General features: G+C 45.8%; 1 protein-coding gene across 1 annotated transcript in view; it reads left to right on the top strand.

The window, feature by feature from the left end:
- The first annotated feature begins 8,601 nt into the window (after positions 1 to 8,601).
- Positions 8,602 to 27,362, top strand: part of LOC133969173 (FRAS1-related extracellular matrix protein 2-like) — a 56,276-nt gene continuing 37,515 nt past the window's right edge. Inside the window, exons 1-2 of the mRNA XM_062405464.1 lie at positions 8,602 to 13,594; positions 15,976 to 16,065. Of these exons, the coding sequence (XP_062261448.1) occupies positions 8,617 to 13,594; positions 15,976 to 16,065 (5,068 nt within the window). The 5' untranslated portion in view covers positions 8,602 to 8,616. The remainder of the gene's footprint in view (positions 13,595 to 15,975; positions 16,066 to 27,362) is intronic.

Below are 27,362 nucleotides of genomic sequence, written 5' to 3'. Positions count from 1 at the left end.
TAAGTCACAGTGAATGGTCTCTTAAATCTGTGGAGGCAGTCCCACAGCTAATCTTTTATAATCCCCCTCTCTCTCTTTGTGTTCTCTCCTCTCTCTGCACCGACGTGTGTGTAGCAGGCTTGTGGGAGTGTTAATAAAGCGCTCGGAGAGTGTGTTTTTAAGGACACAGCAGCCACAGGCGTGTTTAGCTTGTTTGCGGTTTAGCCGTGGAGCTTTGGTCCGGACGGAGAGAGGGAGTTCTGAGCCCGTCTGCTTCTCCAGCAGCAGCTTATCCAGTGAGAGTGACGGTGCACTGTGCATGATGCTGCTGAGGGTGCAGAGACGTAGGCCGCTTAAGAACTGCACAACTACACTTTCCTGTATCTCTGTGTTGTTCTGATCTTTTCAGACACGCCGGCAGCTCGGTGGACGTCACTGTCGGGTCTGAAATGTCTCGACAGAGATCGTATTCCACATTCAAGGTCCCAAACTGTGAATCGGGCTCCTGACATCTCCTGTAGTGTAAACTTTAGATTAACTTTTTTTGTTTTGAGTTATTGTGATTATTATTCCTATATGAGTTTGACGATCCCCTGACTTTCCCTCGTTGTTTCCTGTTATAACAACTTGGACGCATTGCACCATGAGATTCGGTGCACGTTCATGTTCCCCTGAGGATGAACCAAATCACCAGGGCAGCTTTGTTTATGACCAAATATCTGCAGAACTAAATACATTCCCATCAGCTGCAGTCAAACCCTGTGTTTAATGCTAAAACAGGCTTATGGTATTTTACTAATGTGCTATAGAAACGGGTGCTAATGGGATGAAGAGAAGGCTGAAGAAGAGAGAACAGTGTTTAAAGGTTCAGTGTGTAGAATTTAGTGACATCTAGTGGTGACGTTGCATGTTGCACCTGAACACCCCTCACCTCACCCTCCCCTTCCAAACATGTAATAGAACCTGTGGTAGCATTCAGTAGTCATAAAAACTCAAAAGGTTTAGTTTGTCCAGTTTGAGCTACTGTAAAAAAACATGGTGGCCTTCGTAGAGAGGACCAGCTCCCGATGTGAATATGAAATATTTAAATATAAATATTCGATGGGAAAGAAAACAACAATTCGTACAATTAAGATGAAACACACAAGTGAAAACATGGCTAGAATTATTTTATATTTAATTTCTGCAAATAGATCTGAATCTTACACCACGAACCTTTAAATTCCACAGCGACAACACCATTGGCCGATTGAGATTATGTCAAAATTGGATTGGACGAAGCAGGAGGAGAGAGAAAGAGAATAGTGAATGTGTACTTCTTTGTGTGTGTTTGTGTGCCTGTGTATCTTAGTGTGTGAGTGTGAGAACAGCTGACTGGAACAAAGCAGATCTGGAGTAGAGGGAGAAGGAGTCATAGAAAATGCTGTTAACTTTGAAACCAGCTGCAGCGTCTGCTCCGACTCTCGAGTGTTAAAGTTTAAAGTAAGTGAGACTTTAAACTTTGTCATTAGTGACTCGGACTCTCTCTCTCTTTTCTTTTACAGCCGCCTTCTAAGCGCTGCTGCTTTCACACAGTTCCTGAGCACGTTGATCTGGGAGGTGGACGATAAACCCAGATGATGATGCCTGAGACCAACGTCTCACTGGGATACGGTTGTAAATGAAACAAGGATAAACTTACAGAGGCTTTGAAGCCTTGAGCCGGCAAAATTTTAATATCTGTGTCGAGATCTGTGGAAATAATTCGGTGTAACAACTCTGGGATGCATGTGAAAATTAGCAAAGACGATTTTAAGCTCTGATTCTTAACCTATTGTTGCATTGGCCTCATTTGACAATGACAATGAAGGAGTTCTGTTCTATTGAGTTTTAGATTAGGGGGGCAGATGTACACATTTTAATTTAATTGCCAGGCAGGGAATATTTTTTATTTTCCACAGATTATTTAATGGTTCTTGATGAAATAAAAATCTCTTTGGGGCCTTACGGTGTGAATAATGTGGTGCAGATCCAAATGAAAAATCTGGATCTAGTGAATTTAAACATGGTTTGATGAGGGGACTGTGGGGCCCTGGCAGAGATAGGTGCTTTACTGACAGTAGTTTGTTTGTTTGTTAGCAGGGTTATTCAACAGCTGAAGGAAGGACTTCTTCTTTTGACACGGATCCAGATCAGGGGACAGATAGAGGATTTATTTTTTCCATTTCTTTAACATGGTGAGATAGGTGTGATTTTATTTTCTCTTTTTCACCAATTTCCCAGGGAACAATTCACGGATCTTGACGATAATCATCAGGAGCGTTTAGGGGACTGATATCTTTGGTGCAGCATGATTGAATTGAAGTGGCCTGTCGGGGCGTAGCAGAGCTTTAAGCTCTTCTACTGAACGTTGATGGTTTGATAAGCTGCAGCTCTTTACTCCTGAGCTGCTGCTGCTGCTCTTTGCCACCAGAGGGCAGTAGTCCAATAAAGAAATATCACCATTTATTTCCCGGATTATCCAGATTTAAATCATCACTCAATGTATTGATTTATTTGCCTTGTTCAAATGATTCATATAATTTATTTAATAATATGGAAGTTAATTTGCAAGATGACATTTATCCAGCCTCAGTTTCATCCAAAGTAAATAATTGTTGTAAGTAGATAATGTTTAGTCTCAGGAGGAATATGAGCAGTTTAATTTGTTCTTGTTGCCTGATTGTCTCATCTTTACTAAAGCTCCAAGAGGTTGGGTAAAAATAGACAACACTTAAAGTGGAAGCACAACAGGAAGTCTTATTGTTTTAAAAACGCCTCAACTTCCTCTGCTCTTCCTCCCATCTTCCTCTCCCTCCCCTCTTCCTCCCCTTTTCCTATCCTCTTCCTCCCATCGTCTTCTGCTCCTCCTCCCATCTCCCTCTTCTCCTTTTCCTCTGCTCTTCCTCCCTCTTCATCTTCCGCTCCTCTTCCTCTGCTCTTCCTCTGCTCTTCCTCTTCCTCCCCTCATCCTCCCCTTTTTCTCTCCTCTTCCTTCCATCGTCCTGTCCTCTTTGTCCTATCTATCTCTTCCTCCCCTCTTCCTCTCCTCCTCCTCCCATCTCCCTCTTCCTCCCCTTTTCCTCTGCTCTTCCTCCATCTTCATCTACCGCTCCTCTTCCTCTGCTCTTCCTCCCCTCTTCCTCTGCTCTTCCTTCCATCTACCTCTTCTGCCCCTCTTCCTCTCCTCTTCCTCTGCTTTCCTCCCATCTTCCTCTTCCACCCCTCTTCGTCTGCTCTTCTTCTCCTCTTCCTCTGCTCTTCCTCTTTCTCTCCTCTCTTCTTCCTCTCTTGTCCTCCTCTCCTCTTCCTCTCCTACTCTAACAGTACTGTAACAAACATTCACCTCCGATGTGCTACGAGAGCCGAACAGCCGACTGCTCCCGGTGAACTGTCTCTGCCTGCCGGGCTGAGGGCTGAGGGCTGAGGGCTCTGTCTCACGCCTGATGGAGTGTGGCAGCCTCGTACCTTATTAGACTCGTCACCTCAGTGGAATCACGTGAAATGGAGAGAATATGCTCTGCAGGGGGGGAAATGTCACGTTGCCAACCAGCTGGAAACAGATACATCACACGTGAGCAGTAAACAAGTCATTAAAAGCTGACAGATCGGTCCAGGGGCTGTTCTGCAGAACACCAGTGATGATCAGCGTGGGACACAGAACTGCAGGAGCTGCTCGTCCTGAGTGAAATGGACGCTGAGTGTTTGGAAAAGTGTCTTTTTCTCACAGTTTTGTCAGAAATGGAATCCATGAGAAGATTCCCTCTTAGCCACAACAGATATTTACCCAATTCCCGATAATGGACCTTGATCCTCTCACTGAAAGTCGGAGGGCCTGCTGGAGCAGAGTCATCTGTGCTGTAAATGAGTGTGTGGAGACGCAGGAACAGACCGGCGGTTTCACCAGACGGTAAACGTTGGGCAGGATGGCACTTTGCGTAAACTCACATGCTCATTGTATCGGTGATTACAGAGCAGCAGCCGCACTGAGAGGCCTGTTTGCAGGGAAGAGTTCCTGGTGTGAGCTCTGAATGCCGACGTTTTCACGACTGTAACATGGGAACAAAAGATGGACCAGATGTGTGTGTGTATGCTTTTGTCAGGGCTCGTGTGAACGTGTGTGTTTGTGTGCAGGGTGGGGGGTAGAACTTCCCCTTTACAGTTTCAGCTGACCCAGACACAAAACATCAAGTAATTGCAGACTGGATCTGCAAAAAAAAATCATTGGTTTTACCCACGGAGCTGTAGGTTTTATGCGGTGGACTCCTCAAGGCAAAGCAGGTCCCAGGTCACAGGCAGGGAGGCGGTGAGGAGTGACAGTGAGTGACAGGAGGCCCGAGCCTTTCATTCCTGTGCTGTGTTGAAAGCATGAGAGTAACAGCTGTGTGATCAGAAACACAAGGTGCTTATTGCGCTGAGCGGCCCCTTCAACGGACCACGATGACTTTAATGGTTTATTGTTCACGTTGCAGTTATATGTTCGGAACATTTAATGATTTGTAGCTATTTGATATCCTGCTGTGTAGTTTAAAGTAAAAAACACATCAAATTAAGTCTCTTCCTTTATGTGTCCGGATCCAGGAAGTTTTGATTCATTTCTTTAAACATTGTGAGAGAGAGCGTTCGTTTTCCTCGATTATTATTCCTCGAGGAACTAGTGGATTTAAATTTGGTTTCATGAAGGGGGAGGACCTGTTTAGCTGCTGCACTGTAACAGATAGAGCTATAGAAACCTGTAACTACCCCCGGTGTGTAGCTGAGATAATGTGGATTCAGGGTAATCAACAATTTGTATCTTCTATGGTTTTAGATCTATGTTAGGACATTATGGTCTAGTGAATTTAAGCGTGGCTTCACAAGGGGGCTGTTGGACCTTGGCCTTGAATATCCATCTATGTTTTAGTGTTGGGCGGCATGGTGGTGCATTGGGAAGCCACAGTGCGAACACTGGTTTGGCCCGGGGGTCTCTCTCTCTGCAGTTTGCATGTTCTCCTCGGGTCTCTGTGGGTTTTCTGCAGCTTCCTGCCACAGTCAAAGACATGCAGGGTTAGTGTGAAGTTAACTGGAGACTCTGAATTGACCGTAGGAGTGAATGTGAGAGTGAACGGCTGCTGCTCTCTACACTTTGTGATACGCCGGCGACTTGTCCAGGTCGAACCGTCCCTCTCACCCAATGTCCTGCTCCCTCCGTGACCCGATTTGAATAAAGTAGAATAAAAAATTCCCGTACTTCTACGTGAAACACAGTGAAGAAGTAAGTGTTAATCCAAATGCAGTTGTTTTATTCCCCCCACTCATGTATGCATATATTTCCTGTGCCTATAGATTCTCTGTATGAATAAATGTAACACAATGAACATTATTGTTTCTGGGTCATTTATTTTATGTTTATTAAAATGCAACAAGGAATAAAAGTACAAAAAATCCTGTTACGGCTTTGTCTCAGCACCAGAGAACAACAACCTCCATCTCCTGCAAACAAGATAAAGTCATTTTCTATATGTATTTAAAGGCAACACTAATCTTTGGCAATTAACACTGAGAGAAAAATGTGTTGAGTGAATGAGCCCCTGCTTTGCAATAATCAAGTGTGTTGCATTGGTGAATATTCCTTTGACTTTAAATGGCGACTGACGGCTCGTCACACAATGTCTATTCAAATTAATTTGTCTTGTGGTAAGCAGGGAACGACAGATTGTTTTCTTTTTGTGCAAATTCTCCAAATCTGATGGGTTCCTTGCCCTCGTACCATCTCATTACTTGTCAGCTTTGAATCTCTCTCGTTGGCTCAAACACCAGATTTCACCACGTGCGGCCTTATCACAGCCCAGCAGCTGCTGTGGAGAAGGAACCCAGCGCTGCACCGTTCTCCATGAATATGTCATAAATCTGAGGCCGGACTTTCCCAGAAAAGAAGTTCTTCAAAGTGCTGCTGCAGTTTGGGTGCAAATTAGTCAAATGGGACGTGAGCAAATGTTTGTGAAGCAACCAGACGTCCAGGGAGCCAAAATAATAGACACGAGTTCCAACCAGCTGTTCATCATATGGAATTCCCTTATGTGTTTATCTATAGGAAGCATTTCCATGGGAAACAAACACCGCAGATTCAAGCTCCAGGTGAACAAAGTCTCTAATCTTGGGCCTGTTAATAATAATTCATACATCCGTCTTTCCTTCCTTCTCTCTCCCTCTGTGTCTCATCAGACTTTCAGTATTCAGTCCAATCTGTGTGGATGTGCTGGCTCCTCACAGAGCACACCCAGCCTGCTCACGTATCCGAGTGGCGTCTCTCATGTGAAGGCACAGGCAGAATCCTCCGGCTCGGGTAAAGAGTGCGACAGCTGGAAAAGCTGGGGCTGCCATGTACTTTGAAATAACAAGGCACCAGAAGCCCTCTAATCACCTGGCATTTTAAACGTGGGTGGTGAGGAGTCGAGAACAAAATGCAGTCATGAGCAGCACTTCTAACGCTCTGCCTTTTTTTAAATTCAAGGCTGTCGGGCTCCTGAGAACAGTTTTTCAAATATTCATGTTGGAAACCTGGTCCCGATAATTCCTCTGCTTGTATCCAGTTTCATAGAGATTTATACAAAGCGTTTAAATGAATTTGACTCACACCGGCAGCAGGATGTGGTATAACTTCTATCACACGTTCACATTTTCCCACTTTATTGTAATAATAATGATAAACTTTATTTATAGAGCACCTTTCGAAACACAAGTACAAGGTGCTGTTCAAGTTATCATGAGAAACTGAAGGAAAACAATAGGAAACTAATTAATTTGTTTTGATTGGAGGATCACACGGCATAGAGCCCAGATACAGAAATAAAAGATGTTACAGATGAGAAAACAGTAAAAACAAGATCAAATAAAACCCGGTCAAACTATTATGGTGAGATCAGAACTAAAGCATGCCTATAAAAATGTGTCCATAAGAGAGTCAGCATCAAAAATCAAATCTAAAATCTAGCGTGAGCCGATGGAGAAAAGCTCAAATCAGAGTCATTTGCTCTTTTAGGTTTTGGACGTGCAGCAGTCAGGCAGTCAGCACATGCAGCAGTAACATACCAACATGTGTAAATTCCTGAAAAGTGTGACACGTTACTCGGTCGTCATAAATCTTTCATATTCAGTATAAAATAGTCAAATTTCTGACTTCTGATTTATATTTGATTCATCATCCAAAGCCGATGCCACCGCACGGCCCTCACCCCCGATGTTCAACATCAAATAATAAGTTATCAGCAAAAATATGTAAAATTGTGTGTGGTGTGGGAGGAGGAGGGGGGGAGTTTATTCTCTCATGACTTCGCTTTGACAGATGTTTCAACTTGCTGAACAAATTCCCCCCCAGGACCTGAGAGATCTGGCTGGATGGATTTTCTCCAGTCTTAAGAAACTATTTGCGTCGATATCTTTTTTTTTCCAGGGGGTAGGGGGGAGGGAGTCCATGACATCTGAATGTGTATTTCATATCCCTGTACTGCTGCTCAGAGCAATATTTGTGGATTGTCTCTCTGCATCAAGTGCAGTTTACTCAGCCACACCTCCACCTGCTTTATTCACCACAAAGTAAAGGTCAACACAAAGATTAGAATATATCTGTATACTATCTCACTTTTATCAATATATGTGATTATTTTGTCAGGGGTGTTTCGGGGGAAGTTAATCCAACAATGAGCAGAGTGTCTTTTTAGAGGATGATGCCAAAAGGATTGTAAACGTTTATTTCATCAGGAGCCAATCACATATCGTGGCAGTGCCCTGTTTCACTTAGATTCACCTCCAGTATGATCAAGTACTCAATGTTTGTTAAGCTATTTATAACGTGATCAAGGTGGTTTTTTTTAACAATATACACAAGAAATACCAAAATGTGCAAAATCCTCTGTTGTTAATGCATTTAATTTTCAACATACTGAATCATGAATGAGCACTTACACATTGCTAATGCAGAAATGATCAGAAATTCTGTGCAAGAAACACAAATGTGTTGGTATTTGCTGTTCTAACAGTTATTTCTATATTTTGCATTGATCCAATTCTTCAAACATTTATCAAATGCTATAGTTACTAATCTGACTTTACTATAATTTCACATCTCCCTCTAATATAGAAAGTGTTGATAATCCTCTAAACCATGGGGTTACAGTTTTATGATAATGATAATATGATTATGTTTCTCTCCAGGGCCACATTACATTATCACAACCCTCAGGACTCGTCCCCGCTCAGTGATGAATGAATCATATCTGTGGGGCTCGGCTCGGTGCCTGCCTCCTGTGTGAATGTCAGCTGAGCTGCCTATCGCGGACGAGGCTGAGGAGAGCAGCCCGGAGGATCCTCCAATATGCGCAGAGATGGGCGGTGGCGCTTTTACGCAGCCTCTCAAGTGTCACAACTTAAAACTCCTGCGCGCTCTTCTCGCGGAGAGTGTGGAGGGTCCGGGCGCACGCACCGTGTCGACATCCAGCCCACTCCCGTTCAGCACTTGGGGATTTTGTTCTAACCTTTACGCGTAAAACAAAGACACCGGAGCGTGTTTGTTCTCCTCTCCGCACACCGCCTTGGCACAGGGACTGTTTTCGGATGCTTTGGATGGGATCCGCCGCCGCGATGCCGCTCCACACACTTCTCCTCCTGTGCGTCTCGCTCGTAGGTTTCGCCTCCGCGCAGCCGGACAGCTCCGGGTTGTTTTACGCGCTGAGGTCCGACCTGTCCGAGGACGCGATCCTGGTGGCCAACAACGGAGTGCGCGTGGCTTTCGGGAGATCCGTGTTCATCGACCCCATCAACGATCTGGTGATCCAGACGCAGCCGGGGGATCGATGCAGCATCACGGTCCTGGACAACGACCCGCTCTCGCAGAGACCCGGGCATCTCTCCCCCAAAAAGTTTCTGTGTGATTTCGGTCCCAACGACGTGACGTACTCCCACTACGGCTCCAGGAGTCCTGCGAAAGACCGAGTGCGGCTGCAGCTCAGGTACGACGCGCCCACGGAGACCGTTATCATCCCCTTCATGATGGAGGTGGAAGTAGTTTTTACGCAGCTGGAGTTACTCACCAAAAACATGCCTCTCACTGTGGACAACCTCAGAGGCATCAGCCACCCCATTGATAAAAAGACTCTCGAGTTTACCTATGACAGAGAATCTCATAGATGTGAGGTGGCCTCCCTGTCCAGCGGCAGCGCTCTGCCCAGGTATGGACGACTCATCGACGGGGGGAAACTTTCCAAAATGATGGACTGTGACGAATTCACCCAGGCGGACATCCGCTATGAGCACACGTTTGAGCGCCAGTCCCCCAACAGGGACTACGTGCCCATGGTGGTGGAGCTGCACGATAGAGAGGGCAACCTGGAGAAGCAGGAGTATTTCCATCTCATGATACGCATCAAACAAGGGGAGGAGAACACCCCCCCCAAGCCCAGCTTCGTGTCCATGATGATGATGGAGGTGAGTCAGTTTGTCATGACCGCCCTCACCCCGGATATGCTCGCCGCCGACGATGCAGAGTCAGACCCGGATGAGCTTATCTTCAACATCACCTCCCCGTTATCGTATGAGGAGGGCTACATAGTCAGCACCGACGACAGGAACCTGCCCATCACCTCCTTCTACCAGAGGGACCTGCGCGATCTGAAGATTGCCTACAAGCCCCCGTCCCTGGACTCGGAGACGGAAAGGATTTTCCAGCTTGAGTTTGAGGTGGTGGACACCGACGGGGCCGTGTCGGACCCCTTCGCCTTCATGATCGTGGTGAAGCCCATGAATTCCTTGGCCCCCGTCGTGACACGCAACACGGGCCAGCTGCTGTACGAGGGCCAGTCCCGGGCCCTCTTCACCAGCCACAACTTGGAGATCGCCGACGAGGACGACCTGGACGCGGTCACCATGACCGTGGTGGACGGGCTGCGGCACGGAGACCTCACGGTGCTGGGCTCTCGCAGCAAGTTCTTCACCCCCGCTGATCTCACCTCGGGAGTCGTGGTGTACCAGCACGACGGGAGCGACACGTACAGCGACAACATTGTCTTCAAGATGTCGGACGGGAAAAACGAGGTTGAGTTCCTTTTCCCCATCACAGTCGTTCCCACTGATGACGAGCCACCGATTATAAATGCCAACACGGGCCTGGTGCTCTTCAAGAACCAGATGATGCTGATATCTCCCCTCATGCTCAGTGCTGCTGATATTGACTCTGAGGACTCCACTATTAAGTTCACCATCGTCGCTCCCTTCTCCACAATCGGCACAGTGTTCCTCAGGCAGTCCGACGCCCCCGAGGATCCCTCGTCCTGGAAGTTCAACGGCGAAGATGAGGTTTACGAAAAGGAGGTGACAGAGTGGCTCCAGAAAGACATAACCGACGGGAAGTTGTTCTACAAGCACACGGGCCCCCACAACACAGACACCATCATGGATCAGTTCGTGTTCACAGTGCAGGATGACAACGACCCCCCTAATGAGTCAGGGGAAAATGCCTTTATGATCCGAGTGCTGCCCATCGATGACGTTCCCCCGGTGCTGTTCCCCGGCACCACCCTGCAGATGACGGTTCAGGAGTACAAGCTCACTCACTTCAGCAGGGACGTTTTGCGCTACACCGATTTAGACTCTGAGGACCGGGACCTGAAGTACACAGTGATCCAGCCGCCGACAGACACAGACGAGAATAACCCCGTTGTGTTCGGATCTCTGGTTCTGACGGACAGCCCAGACACCGAGGTCACAGAGTTCACGCAGGCTCAACTCAATCATCACAAGCTGTCCTACGACCCGCCGGATGTGGAGCTGGGGATCACAGCTCACGTGGTGCAGTTCCGTTACACCGTGGAAGACACAGCGGGGAACAGCGTGGAGGGGGCGTTCACTATCTACCTGCAGCCCGTCAACAACAAACCCCCTGAGATCACAAACACCGGCTTCACTGTGTTTGAACGTGGCATGCACATCATCTCCCTCGCCGAGCTGGACGCCACAGACCCGGACACAGAGAGCCAACAGATTACCTTCACTCTCAGCCAGCTGCCCAAACATGGCCAGGTCCAGGTTGAATTCAGCGGCTTGGAGAAAAAAGGACTTTTCAGACTTGAGGACATCTCAGAGGAGAAGATATCGTACATTCACGGCGGGGAGGAGACGGTGAGCGATGACTTCCAGCTGGACGTGAGCGACGGGTTCCATGTTGTGACCGTGACGGTCAAAGTGAACGTGAGGCCTGTCGATGATGAAACTCCCACCATCAGTCTGCCCGCGGGAACCATCGGGTCTCACATGGACGTGCTGGAAAACGGAGCGACAGAAATCACCACTAACGTCATTCAAGGCCACGATGACGACACTGACGACCTGGAGCTGACGTTTATCGTGGAGGATGCTCCGCTGATGGGCGATATACTGGTTAAAGGAGTGCCTGCCACCAGGTTCACACAGGCTGACATCATTAATGGTGTGGTGGTGTACGCACACACCAGCGGGGAGGTAGGCCTCGCCTCCCAGCAGGACGGCTTCAATCTGACTCTCACAGACATGTCTGATGATTGGACGGTCGGTGGGAATAAGGTCAACGGGGTCCACGTTCGGGTTACTATTCTTCCCGTTGACAGCCAGGCCCCTGAGGTCGGAGTTGGGATTCAATTTAGTGTCCTCGAAGGGGAGAAATTCGCCATCGGCCCCCAGCACTTGGATGCAGACGATAATGACACTCCGACAGATGATATCCTCTGCACCATCATCGTCCAGCCGACCACTGGCTATGTGGAAAATATATCACCGGCCCCGGGCTCAGAGAAATCCAGATCAGGGACTGCTATCAGTGCTTTCACCATCAGAGATATCAGAGAGAGGAACGTCTACTACGTGCAGAGTATCCACAAAGGAGTGGAGCCGGTGGAGGACAGGTTCACGTTCAGGTGCTCGGACGGCATCAATTTCTCAGAGAATCACTTCTTCCCTATAATTATCATCCCTGCAAATGATGAGAAGCCAGAGATTTATCTGAGAGAAATAGTCGTCATGGAGGGAATGAACATCGTCATCGACACCCCCGTTCTGAACGGCGCGGATGCTGATGTTCCACCTGAGGAGCTGATGTTCATCATCTCCAAACCGCCCAAACACGGCGTCATCTTGAACCAGCTGCCCACGGGCTCGGTCCTGGTGACTAATTTCACTTTGGAGCAGATTAGGGAGGCGTCGAGCATTATTTATGAGCACGATGACTCAGAGACAACAGAGGACAGCTTTGATGTGACTCTGACTGACGGAAAGTACTCTGTGCAGAAAACTGCCGTGGTCATGATTATTGCAGTCGATGACGAGACGCCCAGAATGCTCATTAACGACGGCCTGGAGGTGGAGATCGGTGAAACCAAAGAGATCAACAACAAAGCGCTGAAAGCGACAGACTTGGACTCAGACGACAGTTCACTTGCATACATCATCCGCTTCGGGCCGGGTCAGGGTCTCCTGCAGAGGAAAACTCCCTCCGGGGCTTTAGAGAACATCACACTGGGGATGAACTTCACTCAAGCTGATCTCGATGCCGGGCTCTTGATTTACACACACAACGGACAGGAGGGCATCCGAGACCTGGTGAAGTTTGACGTCACAGACGGAATGAACCCTCTAATCGACCGTTACTTCTACATCACTGTGGGCAGCATTGACATGGTGTTCCCTGATGTTGTCAGTAAAGGTGTGTCCCTGAGGGAGGGGGGCAGAGTGACCTTGACCACAGATCTTCTCAGCACCACCGACCTCAACAGCCCCGATGAGCACTTGGTCTTCACGGTGACGAGGGCCCCTGTGAGGGGCCACTTGGAGTGCACGGACACTCCCGGGATGCCCATCGTGTCTTTCACTCAACTGCAACTGGCCGGCAGTAAGGTCTACTACCTCCACACCTCGGACGACGAGGTGAAGATGGACAGCTTCGAGTTTGAAGTCACTGACGGCTACAATCCCATCTTCAGAACATTCAGAATCTCCATCGTGGATGTTGACAATAAGAAACCCGTCGTGACTGTAAATAGTCTGTTTGTCACCGAGGGGCAGGTTAAGCTGATTACACCATTTGAGCTCACGGCCGAGGACCAGGACACATCTGAGAAGATGCTGAGATTCACCGTCACCCAGCTTCCTGTTCACGGTCAACTCCTCTACAACCAGTCCACGCCCGTCACCAGCTTCACAAAACAAAACCTGAACGAAAACCTCATCAGCTACAAACACGACGGCACGGAATCATCAGAGGACTCCTTCTCCTTCACTGTCACCGACGGCACGCACACTGACTTTTATGTTTTCCCCAACACTGTCTTCGAGACCCGGCACCCTCAAACCATGAAGATCACCATTGTGTCGCTGGACAACGGCGTCCCTCAGATCGTGGAGAATAAAGGCGCCACCACTTTGAAGATCTTGACCACGGGTCACCTGGGGTTCCCCATCAGCTCCAAAGTGCTGAGAGCAGAGGACAGAGACAGCAGCCCGGTGTCCCTGGTGTTCCACGTCACCACCGCGCCCAAACACGGGTACATCATCAACCTGGGACATGGAAACAACTCCATCCACACGTTTACTCAAGGTGAGGTCATCAGCAATGCAGCATATTGACCATTGCATAAATAATACACAATAATCAAATGACAAAAAGTAAAAAATGACAATGTTTAAAAACTGATTTGAAATATGTAATCTGCCCTATTTGGGAAACAAAATAATACAAAATTATACATCTTTTCAGAAATCTAAACTTTAGAAAAGTGTGAATAATGCAATCAAATATATCTGATACCTTAATATGTGATGTCAGGCTCTTCAGAGTGAAAAAAATCTGTAAAGTTTGATTATTTTCTTCACACCAAGATTTGAATTTATGGGGTAATAATTATGTATATGTGTGGCAAGTGCCGGCTTGGGAATTTCAATAGTCAATTTGTGGGCCTGATTAGGACGTGCCTCGCTCATGCAATCATAATTAGCAGACCAAAGTTAGGGGCTGGTGTTTTCCGTGCAAATGTCTTGTAGATGGTTTGAGATGAATAATTTATCACTTCTCCGTCTCGGAGGGAAATGTTCACATCGGCTGTTCTCCACCGCGGTGTGTTAAATGAAGCAGGACGGGAGCAGAGGATCGTGTGAAAAGGTCACAGCAGTCGTTCCAGTGGCGGTCGAGGTGCAGATTTGCAGATTTTGACGGTTTCTTCAGGTCCGAGCATTTCAAAGCGATTAATTGCAGTTTGAAAAAAAAAAAAACATCACACGGAGCAAACTCGCCCTCCCGGAGCTGTGAATGTGCAAACCTCCACGTGCATCTGTGCATGTCTGTTTATTGATACTGGAGACGGAATCAAGACAACAATGCCACTGATTGAGGTTTAAAGCGACGCAATCAATGCAGTATTTCATATCACGCTGAGGCAATTATGCAAACAGGTTAGGAAATTCATCTGCTCGCGCCACAAGCTCGGCACGGGCAAAGACGGCACCTTTGAAAAATAAGGATAAAGGAAAAGGGACGGGGGACACACACACACACACACACACACACACACACGGATGAGACTAGAGTGCAGAGAGAACAGGAGGCAGAGGCGACGGAGAGGGGGCAGAGAGAGCAACTAAAGTAGAAGATCAAGTGGAGAGGAGAGGGGGGGGGTGCAGGTGGCATGAGAGAAATAAAGAATGAGAGAAGGGTCATGAGAGAGAGAGAGAGAGAGAGAGAGAGAGAGAGAGAGAGAGCGAGCGAGAGAGAGAGGGAGAGAGAGAGCAGGCTCGTCAGAAGACCCAGTCAGGTGAAAGAGACAATCCCTCGCTCTTTATTTACTCGTCCTATTTCCAGGGCACATCCCGTGAGGCGCCCTCTCTAAATATTTGATGAACAGCGTGGCCCTGGTTCGCAGCCTCCACTTTATCTTTGCAAGGTCCTCGGGTTCAAGGCTGCAACACAACTCCTGCTGTTCACACCCTACAATGCAACTTAAATGTTTTCTGTATATGCATTTTTTTATTCAGGGGGGAAGCAGGAGAGTCGGTTAATGACAGGAAGCCAGCGAAGAGCTTCCCAGTCAGTCAGGAGTCGGGGCTTTACACTTTTATGAACCTCCGTCCTGTCACATCTATTATTGACGGAGGTGTTTCGCAGAGGCCAAATCCTTTCACGCTCTTGATGATCTTTCTGCACTGTAATAGACGTTTGTGGAGAATGGGGGGGGGGGTGCAGACCGAGCCCTGTAATTCTGAATTCGCTGGGACAACAGCTGTGGAAAGTGTCGGTGCCCGCGTGCAATCCTGTTCTTAACATTCCTCTTCTTAACATTCCTGCCCCGCGTCTGTCATTAAAGGGCCACTGGCTGCCCGGCCGGGTCGGTGACTCAAACGCACTCCTGCAGGTCCGAGCTTTGAGCCTCCTGTCTCAGATACGAGGTGGTGGCTCTCTATCGTCCTGGATTACAGATGCTTGACTTTCAGAACGCTTTCTCTGGTACAAGACCCGCTCATGCTGAGTGCAGATAAGGAAGAGAATCAGTGTGATACTCGAGACCTGCTGTTCCCGCCGCTGATACGGCGCCGGAGCAGGACAGCCTCCATCTTTGAACACGGATTTGACAGAGAGTGTTTTCAACAATCCAATGGTCACAGGGACTTCAAAGTGGGCTCGAGGCTGCGGCCGGCATCAAACATCACATTTTACTTAATCTAAAAAGAATATCTCACATATTTACAAAAAACCTTTGTAAGGACAAATGTCTTTGATGCATAAATTAGGATTTAACTTCCCGAGAAGGGGATTTTTAATTTCATCATGTGACATTGACGTGAGAGTGAAATGCACCGATTCTCATTTGCATTCGCTCACTAATTACATCAAAATATTTGTTGTTGTTTACTCGTCTGCTCTGTTTCCCTCGTGACACAGTTTGTATAATTTGCACAAACTGAACTCAAGACGCTTGTGTGTTGCAGCCGATGTCGACGACCTGAACATCTGCTACGTGTTGCGGAACGAAGAGAACGCCACATCCGATCTCTTCCACTTCTCAGTTGAAGACAACGGTAAGATTGTTTAAAAGTGTTTACACAGATTGAGCAGAAAGAGGTTTCTTCAAATTATGCTCCAATGGAAAAGTGTTGGTGGATTCGAACCGGCCGAGGTGTAGTTGTGTTTTTGTTTTGTGGTCCGAACCTCCAGACTCGCTGGTTTCTCGTCTCTCCGGGTGAGTTTGTGAGTCTGCTTCTCCTCTGCTGCTGTCGGGGGTTCACAGAATCACTCATCACACTCACGCTCACGATTGTGATGGACCCGCGAGTCAACTGTCAGGCATCGTGTTCCAGCTCCGAGTGCGTTTGATTCTGAAAACCGCTCCCCGCAGACTGAACCAACAGATCAGGGATTTATTTTTATATTTCTGCTGCGTTCATTCATATTCATTGTGCTAAACGCCCCCCCCCCCCCCCCCGTCGGCTTCAGTTGCGCAAGGAGGCTGATATTTGCCCTGACTTCATTCGATTCAAGAAAATAAAATCCGCATAGGCCAACAGAGGCCCAGCGTCTGCAACTGTAAACTACAAATGATGCTCCGTGTTATTAGCTCAGCGGTGAACTGAGGCTTCCACTTTCGTTAAAGACGGGAAACTCTTTCTGAGGCGCTGGAATTGACTTGTGTCCTTTTCACAGTCCGTTGATTTAATGAGACGTTCTGGCTAATTTGTGAATATGGCTGCAGGATATGTCAAAACAGAGCTACTGTGGATCTGGTCCTGTCGTGATTTATTAGTCAGTGCAGTTATTAGAATGCCAACAACATGCATTAAATATACAAGATATATGAGACCTAGTTTAAAGTGTCAGGGTTTTACTTGTTGGGCTACAGAGGGTCAGGTCCACCTCTGTGTAAAGGGCATCGAACACAGAATGGACAATATGACAACATGCCTTCATCAGCATCACATTCATCTTCTTCCACACAAGCATTAACCGGAAAAACACACAAATGCAAAAGCCACAAAAAGAAAACGACAACAAAAACACAACCACAGTGGAAGTGAGTGACAACGAGTGTTCACTGAAACGAGCAGAGTTAATTAACCGTGGCTAAATGACCCAATCGTTTGTGAAAACCCGGTTAGTAAATTGGATGCTTGTCTATTTAATTATTATTTGTTCTTTTGCCGTTGTGTTGTCCCTTAATCGGCTCGTGAGACAAACACCTCGGCCGCCACGTGGAGCCGTTTAGAACCTGCGTCTGCCACAGAGGATTTTAACCCGGGGATCGAATGCAGATTGATTCCATCTCAGAGGAAGGCTCAAGAGCATCGCTGGGTTTGTTCAAGATCGAGTAGCTGAAGAAGAAAAACCGGAATGTTCAAATTCTGAAGCGAAATGATCGTTAATGACATAGTTACATTTCGAGGCGTTTATCAAAGCTGCAATCAAATTCAAACTGTGAAAATGACTTGAGTATTTAAATCAGTGGGCGGCCGAATGAAACGAGCGGAGAAGCACAAATGAATAACATGGGGTGTCGGACGTAACATGCAAAGACCAGAAGAATGCTTTTTATGTGTTTACAGTCATTACTTAAAGAAGGGTTTGTAAGTTATGAAATGTACAAATGTGACAAGAAATGACATAAACATCTGTACTAATATTCAGATTTCATCTTCCAAAATGACCCAAATAAATTACATTTTCTCTGCCACAATCTTTCTTTACATGTACAGATGTGCGGGAGATTTTTTAATCCTGTAAGATATGGAGTCACACCAACTACGCAGACATGTGTGGCACTTGATCCTTCTTGAAAATGCACAGGGAAAATCAAAGGTGCTCAGGAGGCAGAGAGGTTCATCCACCAACCAGACGGTCGGTGGTTCGATGCCCGACCTCCTGGTTAGTGGCTGTCCTTGGGCAACATACAGAACCCATGACTGCTGTTCCTGCAGTGTGTGAATGGCGTGTTGTTGTAAGAGAGCTGCCTATAGATGCGTTGTATGAATGGATGAATGTGACTTGAACTGTGAAGCTCTTTGACTGGTCGAGAGGAGAGAGAGCTTTGTCCACCGTTAACAGCAGAAGTCACATGACCCGTTTACACTCTTATTTCTCTCAGTCTGTTCGTTTGTCTTCTGTACCATCAGATCTAACTTCACTACGTGGACTTAATTCCCAGATTCACTTTCAGTCGCACAATTCTTCTCAGTGACTCACATCGCTGAGTGTCGGATTACGGCGACGTCACGATTCACTTCTCAAGGTCGTTGTCTTCATCACCACGGCTGCTGCCTTTGTTCTGCAGTCACAAAAGGACACAGCAGTTGAGATAGTGACTCTGACCTTCAGTTTCAAAACTACTCTTAAGTCTTAACCAGCGACGCCAATAGATTAAAAGTGTTTTGCAAAAAGAACACAACAAGTAAAAACCGTGTAGGCTGTTCCACACTTTCTGTCTAAAAACATGAACTAATGGTTTGGTGAATTAGCCCTGGACCCACTTTTCAGAAGTGTCTTTCATTTTGTAGTGCTAATGCACTTAGAGGGAAATGCTAATTTTCCGAAGACTAACAGTTTCTTTATTCACATGAAAGGAGAAACATTGACTAATTGATTGTCCACGCTCCTGTAAAGTTCTTAGATTTTTTCTTTCTCTTTTCCCTGCTCCTGGCAATAGTCTGGTTTAGATTTAAAAAAAAAAGAAGGCCTGGGGCTTTTAAGGGAATTGTGCTCTACACAAGTTTAGGCTATTGTCAATCCATAACTTACTGGATATACTTAAGCTTCCTTTTTTTTGGAGACTTGGTGTTACTGCAAACCGGTTCCAGATAAAGAATTTGCAGAGGAAGGAAATGTGAAACAGCAGCAGTACAGTGAATTACAGTGTGTGGTGCATCAGTGTCTGAAGCATCATTCTCAGCCTCCCCAAACCCCCCCCGAAGCAACTCCTCTACTTCCACTCGGTTTTACATGAAGCACCTGTTTTTTTCTTGTAAAACATGAGTGTACATATAAACAGGTACAGATATGTATTTATTGGTACATGTGTATATATATAATTCACTTGGGACAGGCACACTTTCACGCATTCCCACATATGCATGCACAGCAGAGGACGGAGGGGTAGCCGAGGGCTGAGGGGCGGTCAAGCCTCCAGCACAAAGAAAGAAGTGTTTGATATTTAAGAGCACCGGCATCATTGTGGCTAATGAGAGCCCTGCAGCGTGTGAGCCGGGCAGAGCCGCCAGGCAACCACTGGTAATTACACAGCTCTATTACAGGCTCCTCTACGGGGAAAGAGCGGCAGGAAGCGCCTTCTGTCACAGGTTAAGAGCAGCTGCGATCACTATGGTTCACTGCAGTGGGCTGGAGCACCACTCGTTTCCCAGGCTCCTCTCTGACCAGGGGATGCTCAGGGAGTTTGAATGAAGACGCACGTAACAAACACCGATGACAGTGAAAACAAAAGACTGGAGTAGAGCTGCAACGAGCAGCGATCCTCACTATTGATTCTTCTGAAAGTTATTTGCTTCGTTAAACTGAGAAGAACATTTGGTCTCTGCGATGAGTCAACGTGTCTTTAAATGTCTTCTTGTGTCTTTACAAAATTTAAAAAAGACAAGTTTAATTGCGATCAACACAAATTGCACACACATCATTCCCAAACAAACAAACAAACAAACAAACAAACAGTGGGCCCTGATGAAAACATAACGTGCTCGGTAACAAACTAAAGAAAATCAGCAAACCCTCATATTTGAGAAGCTGAACCTAGACCATGTTTTGTGCCCATGAATTATCACAAGAGTTGATAATTATAATTGACCAATTAACTAATTATTTCCGTTCTACTTAAAAGATTAATTTGCCAAAATCACAAAAACAAACATCTTTCCTGTCATTCCGTCTGTTTCCTGTTTGTTTCTTCTCCCCCTGCGAATGGGATTGATCGCACTATACACAGACTCCTCCTCCCCCCCCCCCCCCCCGTCCCTACCCCTCTGTGACCCTGTGGATTCACTGCACACAGAACACTTGACATGTGTTTCTCCGTCCTCACAGAGTTGACTTGAATAAAACATGATTCTTATCATTGGCTATGAAGATTACTCACCGCAGAGTAGTGGGAGGGCATCGCTTCTTTAATGGTTTGTAATGGTTTGGTGAGACGCGTGTGAATCCGTGGTGCCATTGTGACACGTCCGGCGCTCTTCAAAAGACCTTTTTTCTCAGCACTAATGACAACTTGTTCAAATTACCTCGCCGAGGTTTGCCCCTTTTCTTTGAAACCGCTTCTGAGTCGTGAGTCGTTAACTTTTAAACTCCACTTCAACTCTACAGTAGAACGAGAAGGGAACTGAATAGAGCTCGTATGAAATCACATTTAAATTCACCACAGCCAGATTTTTATTTGTATCTACTCCTAATGACAGACACTTAAATATAATAGATACATATCAGTGCCCTAAACTTTCTTTTCATCTTGATCCACGAGTTATTCTCCAGGAAATCGAATTAATTGGTAATAAGGTTCTTACAAATCATACCAATCGACAAATATATCGGTATCAGACATTTCTTTCTGACTAATACTGGTATCTGCATTGGATCCCAAATATCTAGTCCGGCTCTAACGATTTTAACAGTGGTTGATAAAGAAATAGGAAAATAATGTGAATAAAGGAAACTTTATCACCTGAATCAGTAAAAAACCAGGATGCTGCTCGGTAGAGTTTAAACTGCTTCTGTCCACTTAGATTCAATCAAGCTGCCCCTAATTTCACACACTCAAACATTTCACTTCCATAAAAGTCCTTCGTTCTATTTAAGTCCAGTGAACACAGGGTCAGTGATAATGTTACAATCTGGTTTTAAATTTATTTCCTGAATTTGCTGAACAGGGCTTTAATCCTTTTTTAATCTTTCTCACCTTCATCGGAAGTTAAGTTTTCATATTAAAGTGCCTAAAAAATAAAAAATAAACATTACAGCTTTAAACTGTCTGACACCATGGCCACAAATCTACTGACCTTTTGTCTTTAATTTTGCAAATGTTGAGTACACACACACACACACACACCAGCACACACACACACACACGCACACAATCACACACACAGTAACACAGCTTTAAAAGAGGATTCTCTTTATCAGCCTCCATTCAGGAGTTTACTGTCATCCACTTCTCCCACATCTCAACTCTTCCATCTCTTATCCTCTTCACCCTGTCATCATGACACTCTTAGATCTTATTGGATTCTTCTAAATGAATCCTCCATTCTTTTCCTCCCTGCTCAACATCTTTTCCATTACACCTTCTTTCTTCAGTCTCATTCCTACATCTCCTTTTCCTTTCCGGTAAGAGGCCTGGATATTTCACCTTGTCGAGCTTAATCTCAAAGTCTGTCGCTGGTTTATTGTCAACTCTAGTCTCAGGCGTCGGGTTTTACTGTCACACCCTCGCTGTGGCGTTTCTCTCCTGCAGCCTGACGTGTTTGTCTGTCAGCGCTGGTGCTGATGGATGTCTTTGTTGGAGGATTACAGCGCGTTCCACAGTCGTGAATGTGGCACGGCGTTGATCTGCATCTCATTAGAGCGCCGGGACGAGAGCGAGAGACCTGTTGAGGGATGTGAAGGGGAATTTTTCATCGCGTTAATCATCTTTGATTCTCGGCTTCTCTAAGCTTGACAACCCATCAGCTACATCAACAGGAACCAACACACTCTAATCTCAAGAACAAACACTGGAATGTGGTCATTTGCAGTTTTTGAATATATGGTTAGATTCCTCCAGATTATTGGCTTATTATTGCTTTTTCTGTCTCACTTTTTGCCACATTCACTCACCATGATGTTCAATGTTTACTGCTCCACACAAAATGAAGCTTGGGAAGCGACGATTCCAGCTCACACTCTCTCTTTTACCGTCTTTGCATGTGTCATCTTAATGGGACTTTAATTATTACAATATATTACAAACAATTACACGTTTTCCCTCCACATTGCCACGATGCACGGCACCGGGGAGCCGTTCCGAGCTCGGCTGCTCTGTGAAAATAATAAAAACCATACATCTGAAAGTACAGTGAGCCGCTGAAGTAAAAAAAATGAACATTTGTGGCTGAATAAAAAAATGTTGTTCTAAGGAGTTGGATGAGATAATGGAGGGAAATGAGAGCAGAGGAGTGGCAAAGGGAAAGAGCAGCGATTTAAGCACCTAGTTTATCATCTCCACACTCAGACGCAGTTTGCTCTCAGGAGCAGCGGCAGCCGTCCTGAGACACATTAAACCCGTCCCTCTGTTAAATATTATATCGGCGGCGTGGGGAGACTTGTGCTGATGTGGAAGTTGACAGGCGGCGGCGCACACAATAATCCAGCAGGACGACAAATGCTTTTAGTTTCTATGATTCATCTGACACTCAAGACATGCAAGGCGCTGACTTTTCTGTACACACACACACACACACACACACATGAGCAACTGCGCAAAAGCAGACACACACTCACACACACCTTAAGAGAGCCCCCTAGTTTCTTCGTCCCCGAGCCTTTTCCCTGAAGCCCTGCCCGGGGTCCTATGCGGCTCTCTCTGTAGACATCAGTGAAAAAGCTCACAGTGTTAAGTGCAGCACAAGGACTTCAAAGCAGTGAGGTTTCTCTGCCCTAGATGTCAGTTTTTTTTTTATGGCTTCATGTGCAAGGTTGCTTCAGGTGTTTCTGCACCCCCCCACTCGTGGCTGGTGGCTGTTGACTGTAGGGAAGGAAACAATGCATTATTCCGTCACATGCAACTTTCATTTCTTCAGGGTGGACGGGTGATGGGGGGATTTAATTGTAGGTGCACCTCACTTCCCCTTGTTGCCACCAGGCAGGAGCTACATGCACAATCCAGCAGGAGCAAAGCAGGAGGTCTGTACAGCACCGAGATAAAATTGATGTCGGCAAATTAACAACAAAGAAACCTGGTGCTTATTAGCATCATTTACCCTCAAGCTGAGCAGCATTTGAAATACACGTGTTTGCCCGGGGCCAGGAAACCTTGGTCAGTCGACTTACATCTCAATACACCTCAGGAGATATCCACTGTCGTGCTGCTCGCCCTGGGCAAAGTGTGAATGTAGTGGGAAACACAAATACACAGCACACACACTTAGACACCAGGCTATGGTGCTAATAGAAGGCCTGTAAAATGACCTGCTTGTGCGGCCACACAAACACACACACACAGTTGCGTCTCCATGACCTCCTGATGACTTACTCTAACCTTAACCACAGTAACTTCTTGCCAGGCCCTTACCTTAAACCTAAACCTTAACCCAAACCTCACCTTAAAACATGTCTTACCCTTAAAACATAATCATTGTAGTTATTTGGACTTGCACCTTCTCCACATCAGGTTGAAAAATCTCCATAGAGTGACGTGTAGGCAGATTCAGGTCCCCACATCATGAGATAAACTCAGAACCACGCACAAACTCTTGAAGAACAAAGAAGCAGCTGAGTTCAGAACCCATCACAGCTTCCTGCGATCGTCTCTCCCACCAGTTGCACCAGTTGCACGAGTGTCGAGGCCCGCGGTGACTGACACACACCTGACAGGGAGCATTCAAAGAAACATCCTGAGGGGGAGTGAGATGCTTGTGTTTTGTCAACCATCAAAGTCCGTGCAGAGTGCCACTCCTGTCAGGAGACTGGTGCGTGGGCTCCTATCTACTACAGATATATCAATGCCAGTGTATTCTGAGAGAAAGAGAGTCGAGCTGCCTCACATGCCAGCTGAGTAAATAGCAGATTCAGTGATTACATCCTGGTCCAATGTTTCTCAAATGATGAGCAAAAACCATTTGGTCTGTTGCCTGCATACAGCTGTTCGGTTGCCAATTGCACTGGGAGTTGGGGACTTGTATATAAATGAGTACACAGATGTAGCAGTGAGGGGAAGCCGCGGAGAGAATATCATTGGATTCTGGAGGTGAAGTCTAAGAGAGGTTTACAAAACACTGAGCTGATATTCAATACAGAGTTTTTCGGATTGAAGCTCCTCAAGATTAATTTAAGAATTATAGTTAAAGAAAATCATGTAAAACCTAGCTTTGTGTCTTTGTTACATCTGATCTGGTTGATTTTGGTTTCACGTTGTAATTTAGGGAGTGTACTGTTACCTTTGTGAGCTGCATGGACTTATACTTGACATTAGTTTGTAGTCGGGTGTGCGTCAGATGTCAGATGTCAATTTAATGGGTATTTGTCTTTCCATTTGGACGGAGAAATTGAGTAAACTGGTTAATTTTGTTCACCGTTTTGTTAATTGTTGCCAGTGTGGCATCGTTTTTGTGTTTCTGCCAGCATCACCAACCTCATTAGGAGGAATATACACTATGCACATAATGAACATCCTCGTCTGTCAAACGTTGTATCATCAGAGACGAAGAGAGCAAGTATAATCCTGTGAGCTGCTTCTTTGTCTTTTTAAACTTCCTGGAATCGGTCCGATGGTCTGAATTCTGTTTTCACACTGAACAAACCGAACCACTGTGGTCTGAGCTCCCTTCCGATGTTGTTAATGTGGTTCTGACTAAACTGAAAAAGTCCATATTGGTACAGACCAAACATGGTGGGGGGGAGAGCCTCCTCTTTAATATGCAGTACCGGCAGTTACAGTTTAATTCATGATAGGCTCCCCCTCCCTCTGCACACACAACCAGAGGACATAACATTGACTTACATTCATTAACCGTAACTTTAACATAAACCTCGCCTAACCTCACACTAACATTAAAACACATCTCCACCTTAAAAATATAACGATTCAAATTATGTGCACTTTCTTTTCCGTCCCCATAAGGTGGCTGTGAGAACAGATTTAGGTCCCCACAACATAAGGAATACCTACCTCCACACACACACCCCCACACACACCTCACACCCCCCCCCCCCCCCCCCAACCAGTAAATGATAATTCCACTTTTTATGTGTGTAATTTCCACACAAACGTGAGTTATGTTTATTGCGCAAACACGAGTCGGTGGTGGAGTAAGAGAGGTGTCTTCACACAATCTGATCTGAATATTTAATGTGACAGTTCTGAGATCAGGCTCTGCGACAGGTCTGCAGGAGAAGTGCTCTGTTTCATATTCTCCGACAACATCAGTGTGAATTTATTATTGTCCCATGAAGGAACATACGGCAATTGTGTGAAACGGTGACATGTAACGTGCAGCACGAAATAGAGTGAACACTCAGTCGACCACAATCAATGCAGAGCTACACATGCCAGTATAGTGGTTGTAATGGTTGGTTGGAGTAATGCCAGTGGTTAAGGCCCTGTGGTAAGAAAGACTTGAATGCACTCACCTGGCTTTTATACAGTACTTTCGTCTATATATTCTATATACTTGATATATATATATGCAAGTGCATTTTCAGCATCCAGCTGATATTAACTTTATCTCCTTGTTCAATGTTTTATTTTTCTCTCACTAGCTTATTTAGACTGAACATGAATGGAAGCTCGGTGGTCTTAAAGATGATATATATACAAATTATGAATTCAAGTGTGTAAAAACAACTAAACCTATGATATGTTATATCTTATATTGTTTATTTCTTTACAGACATTGTGCAAAATGTTTCCAGCAACCTTCAAACCCAGAGAAATCCAGAATTGTATTCCAACTAAAGAGACATGTAATTTATCGCCTTTAAATTACGTCTTATCTGCAGCTGAAGTTACATTCACGATTTTTAAATGGCAGATTCTGCTTTTTTTATTGATTTATATCTATACCACTTATCCCCGGACAGGTCACCAGCGTATAGGGCCACAGGGTTCGAACGGGGGATCCTTCTTGCTGTGTAGCGAAATAACTAACCACTGCTCTACCTCGTGTAGTTTCTGAAAAACATTTAAAAAAACCCATCTTCCTTGGACTAAGACTAACGTGTGTGGTTTTCTTACATCGCCTCATGTTTTGTGACATGAAAGACTCAATCCACTCAGCCAGCACTACAGTGTGAGAATCTCTCAGCAGCGTATTCTGAACCAGAGCAGATGCTAAGACCTCGCTGAAGGTCAGCAGCTCTTGTTTTTGATGTGCTCTTGAATGATTCTACCTTAATTACAGGTTCCTCACTCTGCTCGCCGACTGAACCTTTCTCCAGCTCGAGGAGGGAATGGTGAAAAGCAGCAGCTGCAACACATTCGATAAGAGCATTCCAAACTGTAGACGTACAATAGAGACACTCTTACTGGGGATTTAGGTTTAATACTTTCTTTTTTTGTTTAACCCTTTTGTGGATAAATAAAAAAAGAAGTAGTCTTATCTGACTGGACAGCTGTCTGTGATCATTCCATGAAGTGGATCCTAGATCACAAGCCGGCAGGAAAACTGTATCATCAAAGTTTCTCTCGGCTGAGTTCTCGGAGTGCCCTGATTCTTGAAATTTGCTGTTCAAAAACTATGATCCCTAATTGGTAAAAAAAACCTCTTGTGGTCAGTTTTTGTTAGGGAAGCCTTTGAAAGACGCTGTAAAGTGAGTTTATCTCTATTGAGGATGATTTCAAAGAGGCTTCTTTTTGCATGGTCAGCACATGTGAGCGGTCTTTTATCTTCTTGAAAGGCTGAAAGAACGAGACCGTCTGAACCCTTCTGACTCAGATCCCTATTGTCCGCGCACATGCTCCTCACTTTCAGTGGGAGATCACACAGAAGGACACACACACACACACACACACACACACACACATGCACACACACTTAGGACTTCAGGCAGCTTGATGCCATATTTACCGTCAGGTAGTCGGGATGAAAGTCAACGGTGCAGTGAAGTTGGAAAGAAGAAGGGATGAGTGTGTGTGTTTGTGTGCATCTTCATATTTGCGCGCTACGCGAAGCCTAAACCTGGCCCACAGGCTTCTTGGAGGATACACAAGTTGTGATTTCAACCCCCCCCCCCCGGCCTGTTGTTGTTATGTGTCCCAAACCGGAAAGAGCTGAACTTTTCACCTCGGCAGCTTTTGAGCACCACGCCGGTATCACGACGCAGCTTTATCCATACACAGATCTCTATGTGTGTTTAGATGTAGAGTCAGAGCTTTATGGTAACACTTATGAGTTTCCTACGGATCTTATTTTATCTGTTTTTTAGAGCATCACAACGCTGGATTAGCCACAGAATAGCACTTTTACTGGTTTGATAATTCCCCGCTGCCATTTACCACCTCGATGATGGCGGCGGTAGAGTGCGATGCTGTGTGTTCTTCTGACAGCCATACTGCTCCAGTCTCTAAGAGGCATAAGCGTTAGGGTTAGCTTTGAAGCAAATAGCTTTGAAATTGTCCTCAATGGAACTAAAT

The sequence above is a fragment of the Platichthys flesus genome, chromosome 15, assembly GCF_949316205.1.
Source record: "Platichthys flesus chromosome 15, fPlaFle2.1, whole genome shotgun sequence".
NCBI classification, from domain to species: domain Eukaryota; kingdom Metazoa; phylum Chordata; class Actinopteri; order Pleuronectiformes; family Pleuronectidae; genus Platichthys; species Platichthys flesus.
This window is presented reverse-complemented; position numbering and strand designations above follow the sequence as displayed.